At 37.1% G+C, this 6,000-nt stretch overlaps 1 protein-coding gene across 3 annotated transcripts in view; it reads right to left on the reverse strand.

Annotated features, from left to right (window-relative positions):
- Positions 1–5,581, reverse strand: part of UNC79 (unc-79 homolog, NALCN channel complex subunit) — a 199,861-nt gene extending 194,280 nt beyond the window's left edge. For 2 of the 3 annotated variants that reach the window (XM_060165773.1, XM_060165753.1), the window contains exon 1: positions 5,479–5,581. In XM_060165773.1, coding sequence (XP_060021756.1) covers positions 5,479–5,566 — 88 coding nt within the window. In that variant the 5' untranslated portion in view covers positions 5,567–5,581. The remainder of the gene's footprint in view (positions 1–5,478) is intronic. The other variant, XM_060165764.1, reaches the window with a different exon arrangement.
- Positions 5,582–6,000: the final 419 nt, after the last annotated feature.

Genomic DNA, 6,000 nt, shown 5'->3' on the forward strand with positions numbered 1-6,000 from the left:
TGTTTCTGCATTTTGTAATTCCTAACGTGTTATCATGTATAGCTCTTATATGATTCTCATTTAAAAAAAAGTATATGGGAAAAGCCATCTTATAAACGAGAAACCAAATTTTGTATGTGAACACCAACGTAATTATTAGGACTACAGCCTGTCACTTGACTTCACAGCTAATGTGCTAGTCACTTATTTATTCACAGAGTATTTTTCTTTTCAGTATCCAGACATTGTTCTAGGCCCTTCAGACACAGCCATAAATAAGATAGGCAAGTCTTTGTCTTTATGAAGCTTAAATGCTAGAGCTGTGCTATCCCATATAGTAGCCACATGTGGTTAAATTTAAACTAATTAAAAGTAAACTAAATTAAAAACCTCTCTCTCACTAGATACATTTTCAAGTGTTCAGTTGCCACATGTGGCTAGTTGCTATTCTACTGGACAGCACAGAATTTTATATAACATTTCCATCATTGCAGAAAGTTCTGTGGACAGCACTATTCCAGAGGAACAGGCAAACAAATACCTGTGAAGAAATATAAAGCAGGGCAAGGGAATATGTAGAAAGCAATGGAAGGTCCTATTTTAGCCTGAGAGTAAGGAAGGGCCTCTGGGAAGACTATGATACTTGAGCTGAGACCTGAAGGGAATGAGGAAGCAAATCACGTGACCATTTGCACAAAGGGCTTTTGACACAGAGGAAAAGCAAAAGCTTGTTGCCTTTATGAAACTGCAGAAAGGCCAATATGGACAGAGCAGAGTGAACATTAGCAGACACAAGTGATGAAGTAGTAAGATAAGCAGGGCCCACATCACAAGGCAGAGGGCCTTGTGGGCCACGGAAGGGTGTTGAATTTGATTTGTAGGAGTGATCGGAGGCTATTACACGTTTTCGAAGAGGCAAGTGACATGATCTGACTCACATGTTTGGAGGATAGCTCTGGCTTTTTGGTGGAGAGCAGGCTGTAGGGGGGCTAAGAGTAGAAGCATGGAGACCAGCTCAGAAGCTACTGGTCTGGTCCAGATGAGAGACAGTGGTAAGAAGTGGTCTGAATTGAAATATATTTAAATAAACCCCTCTAGTCTTATACCTTTTTAAGGGGTAAAGGTAAGGGAATCACCTGGGAAGAAGAAAAACATTCTGATGCCAGTTCTACCATATGACAGAACCATTTCCTGTGCTGCCTGGATTAGCAAGTGGCCTCTGTTTGTGTAAGCAGAGGTAACTGTGTTCCATGGGATAGGGTTTGAACATAAGATACCTGTGCTGTCAGAAGGTCATATCAGTTCAACATAAAGGGAGGACTAAGACACCATGAACCTGAAGTCTATGTAGCATTAAAATATGTGCAGATTGGTAGATTAATAAAAAGTCATAGAGACAGGATTGCCCATCAACACTGCAGAGGTGTTCTGTCAGGTTCTATGAGATCAAAACCTGACATAGCAATTTCCGTTGTTATACAACACACTCTAGGGGGAAAAAATCCCAAGCCTCAGCAGATGGCCCATTATTATTTCAAGCAATATTTTAGATGATAAAATTTCAGGACAACATGTGATTTTGAGCAGAATGTTGGAATTAGTTGCAATGGGATTTGACATGTCCGTTATTTGACTGAGTGTTACACATTGATATAACATCAGACAATATTAAAAGGTCATTCCCATATGTTATGTCATGGTCTTCACAACAAACATTGTGATGTAGACAAGTGAGGTTATGATTACTCACAAATTTACAGCTAAAGAAACTAAAGTTTGATAAGGTTGAGAGATTCAGCCTACAATTCAGCCCTTCTGGATTCCTATTCCAAAACATTTCCCACAATTCAATAATAAAGCTCTTAAAGTATAGTAAGATCTACTTTATAAAAACAATCATTAGCTAATAAAACAGATTTTATATATAAAAGATAATCTAAATACCATCAATATCTTGTGTTGGTATTTTACTGTCTTTTTTCTATTATCTTTACTTATTAGTGTTTGGAAGATCATAGAACATAACACACATCCTCTGTAGTAGCAATAGAACAAAAAAATGATACAGGGCCAATGGTTTGAAGCAGACCTTCAATTAAATCATACAATTGCTTTTAATTCAATGCAAAGATCTAAATGAACCTCCTTTTTTACCTGAGGATGAGTGATTTTTGAGGAAATTTAAGTTGGAAAAGAAACTAGATGAGACTGCACAGTTCAGGATACCAAGATACCGCTAGAAGGCTCTTTCACTGATTTAATTGTTCAGCTTTACTATTCACTTTAAAATAATGTATCCTACATCACATAATGTTCATTTGGGACCCGCTTTTTCTTTTCTCTGCCAAAATATCATCTTCCCAACATCCATATTTCAATTTGGTCCACAGATCACAGAACCTTTGTGGAAAAAGAGAGGTTTCCATGGTGAAATGCAAATGACTTTTTCAATTCTTAGTAACTCCTTTAATATATAAACAAAGCCTATTGCACACATGTGGAATAAAAACAAGTGTATCTTAATATATACACAAGGAAAGAGTTAACAAGAAAAGGTTATGTCAAAGGAAATTTTTACAATAAATTGCAGTTTGCTCTGCAGCACCTCAAAGGAGTTATTTAAAATAAAAGCACAGTACTTGGTTTAATGACAAAAATGACATAAAAGACATACTGATATACATGCAAGGCTCTTAAACTGAAGGAGCTGCAATACCTCATTAGGTCCACTTGAGAGCTCAGACTTTCATCTTCTAAGTCCTTAATGATATAATCATTTAACACCTGAAAAACTGTCCATGTATTACATTTGACCTTGTGAATACCATACCAAAGAGATAAAAGCCTTTTTGTCTTAAAGACTTTATCAAGTACTCAGAAAATGCAACATCCTTCATCTCAGGCCTGAAATAAAAATATTCTCGAAGAAGTTAAATGCTCCCCTCTTGTTCTGGTCAGAATTTCTACACACTGAAACAACTTCCAAAAATAAAACCAACATGGGTGCAAACAACAGGCACACATTCTCACATCAATTCAGTTTGACTTGATTAATCTGGAACTCAATTCCCTCCATCTTTGGATCTATGTCCTTTGTATCTACTCTATGAAGGAATAAGTACAAAAGAAATGCCTGAATCGTTTAACAGAATTTGGCTTTAAAGATTAGTACCACAATTTCTTTTCAAAGATTTAAAGATGATACAGACTGGCTACTGTTGAACTACAGGAATAGTGATGAGAAACGAGAAAGTCAGAACTAGGAGACTAAAACCAGAGCAGCAAAATAAATGAACCAGATCAGCGATTGCATTGGAGGAAGATATGTGCCTCTTATGTAAAATAAGATTGATGTTATTTAACCTAGAATTATTAAGACAGAAATAACCTTAGAGATGGAACATTATTTTCTAAACCTCTCCTTTACAGTAAAAAAACATGGAGACAGAAATGACTTGTCCCTACCCTTTAAACGAACACCAAGCTACTCCACTAATAAGCACTAAAATTTTCACATAATTTTTGTAAACTCAACTTACTATTTTGTTCTCCTTAGTTGCCAAGTTCACACATTTAAATAAGTAAGGATTCCAATGTGACTACAAGGCATGTTTGGGGGTCTGTTTCTAATTAAGCAGAAATTAATAATCAAGGGTGAAGAAACAAGTTGCCAGCTGTCACATGCTCGTTTGCTCTTTATAACTTCAAGGGCCTGAAATACGCACTACATCTCTCAAAATTATTAACTTATTTCTAAGAAGGAAGGATACAGTGAATTTACACTCATTATTAGAAAGATGCAGCCTCACCTGCTATTCTTAAAAGAAAAAAATTTCTATGCTTAAGTTTAACAGTTAACATACTTATTAAAAAAAATACAGGGGTGCTTCCCTAGTGGCGCAGTGGTTGAGAGTCCGCCTGCCGATGCAGGGGACACGGGTTCGTGCCCCGGTCCGGGAAGATCCCACATGCCATGGAGCGGCTGGGCCCGTGAGCCATGGCCGCTGAGCCTGCGCATCCGGAGCCTGCGCTCCGCAACAGGAGAGGCCACAACAGTGAGAGGCCCGCGTACCGCAAAAAAAAAAAATACAACTATGCAATCCTAAGGCTGTATCCATAAGCAAGTACTTGTCAATAAGGATACACAGAACCAAAAAAGAGAACGATCAAATATTCTATTACTTGAACAGTATAATCAGTCTGCTAATTTTTTAAATAGCTATATAATTTCGGCAGAAGTCAGACTCTTTGTTTAAAAGACATGAAAATTACAATTCCATAGCTAAAATTAAACTGAATTGTAAAATAAGTAAATGTGGCTCAAAGGTACATATGTTTACCAACTGTTATTACAAAGCAACAACTTTAATAAGATCATAAAAGTACATAACATTAAAACAGTGAAAAATGATCTCTAGGAATTGAATGTGACCAACACAGGCATTATTATAGAACAAGAGTTGAGGGAAGGAGAGAAGTAAACTAACACTTATTGAACACTAGGCATTGTGCTAGCACTCTATCAACATTCCAGTTAATCATCTCAATTGTCACAGCGACCTTATGAGGCAGTATTATCATTATTCTCATTTTACAGGTAAGAAACAGAAAGGTTAGGTAACTTGCCTAAGCTCACACAGCTAGTTGGTAGCAGAGCTGTGATTTGAATCTAGATATGTTTGACTCCTAAACCCATAATCTTTTCAGATTATCCACTGAAACGTAAATTAATTAATCACCCATTTCTTTTAAAAAATACTTTAGCAGGACTTTGATCATAAAAAACACAACCCAACTTATTTTTTTCTCTCTGTTATCACATCTGGAAAGCCTGCAGAATTAAGTTTATAAAAGTGAAACAGAATTCATACCGATTCCATGTTTATAAGAGTACTTTGCACATGAGTTGTAAATTTCAGCTTTTTACAAAGTGTTTTCATAAATTTTGACTCATTTTGTCATCACAACACCCCTGTGAGGGAAAGCTGATGATATCATCATTCTGGAGATGAGGTTTCAACTATGCTAGTCGCCCAACCTCACATCATACATCAGATTACAGATAGAACTGAGACCACAAGAGATCTACATATCCTGATTCTATCCATTGCTCTTCCCGACACACCCTACTTCTTTCAGATGCAAAAGATAAGAATTACTACATCAAAGGCAGCACTTTGCTCCACCCTTTTTTCTAAAGTAGCCAAAAAATACCATAATTTATATGGAGGAAATACAGACTATGCCTTGACATGTTCCTTCTTCCTATCCAATAAGATCAAACTATGTGAATACAACAGTTCTAAGGTATAATTGTCTTTTCATTTCTTTGATGTTCACCATACTATTCATGCTGAAATAACTGAATTTAAATCAAAGCACATGTATACAGCAAGTGATTCCATTATAATCTTGAAAATCTGTAACCTAAACAGCAAAAGCAATTTCCATTCATACAACACATAAAAATAATCTAGTATCAGGTAAGACCGAACTTACATATAGCCATTGGTAGAAAAGATGTGCTGAGATATTCAATAATATCCTTGTGCAGAAACGGAGGAAAGGTAGCTAAAGTTGATATCATCGTGTAGGGCAAAGTACTCAGAATATCGTCATTGAGAAAGGGGAGCAAACACGTAGTTGTATAAAATATTGACTGTCCAAGATCTACAAAACAAAATGAAGTAATCAGTCACTGAATATTTTGCCATCTAACAAAAAATGCTAATTTTACATTTTAAGTTTTTATGAACTGGTTTAAATTATAAGCAACCATCACTCCCTTCCTATCAAGAGTTCTGCAGAGTGCGTACACAGTCTTTGATGAATGATTGCATTAAGAAATATACAGGGCTTCCCTGGTGGCACAGTGGTTGAGAGTCTGCCTGCTGATGCAGGGGACATGGGTTCGTGCCCCGGTCCGGGAAGATCCCACATGCCACGGAGCGGCTGGGCCCGTGAGCCATGGCCGCTGAGCCTGCGCGTCCGGAGCCTGTGCTCCGCAGCGGGAGAGGCCCA

Source organism: Lagenorhynchus albirostris, chromosome 1 (genome assembly GCF_949774975.1).
Source record: "Lagenorhynchus albirostris chromosome 1, mLagAlb1.1, whole genome shotgun sequence".
Classification (NCBI taxonomy): Eukaryota; Metazoa; Chordata; class Mammalia; order Artiodactyla; family Delphinidae; genus Lagenorhynchus; species Lagenorhynchus albirostris.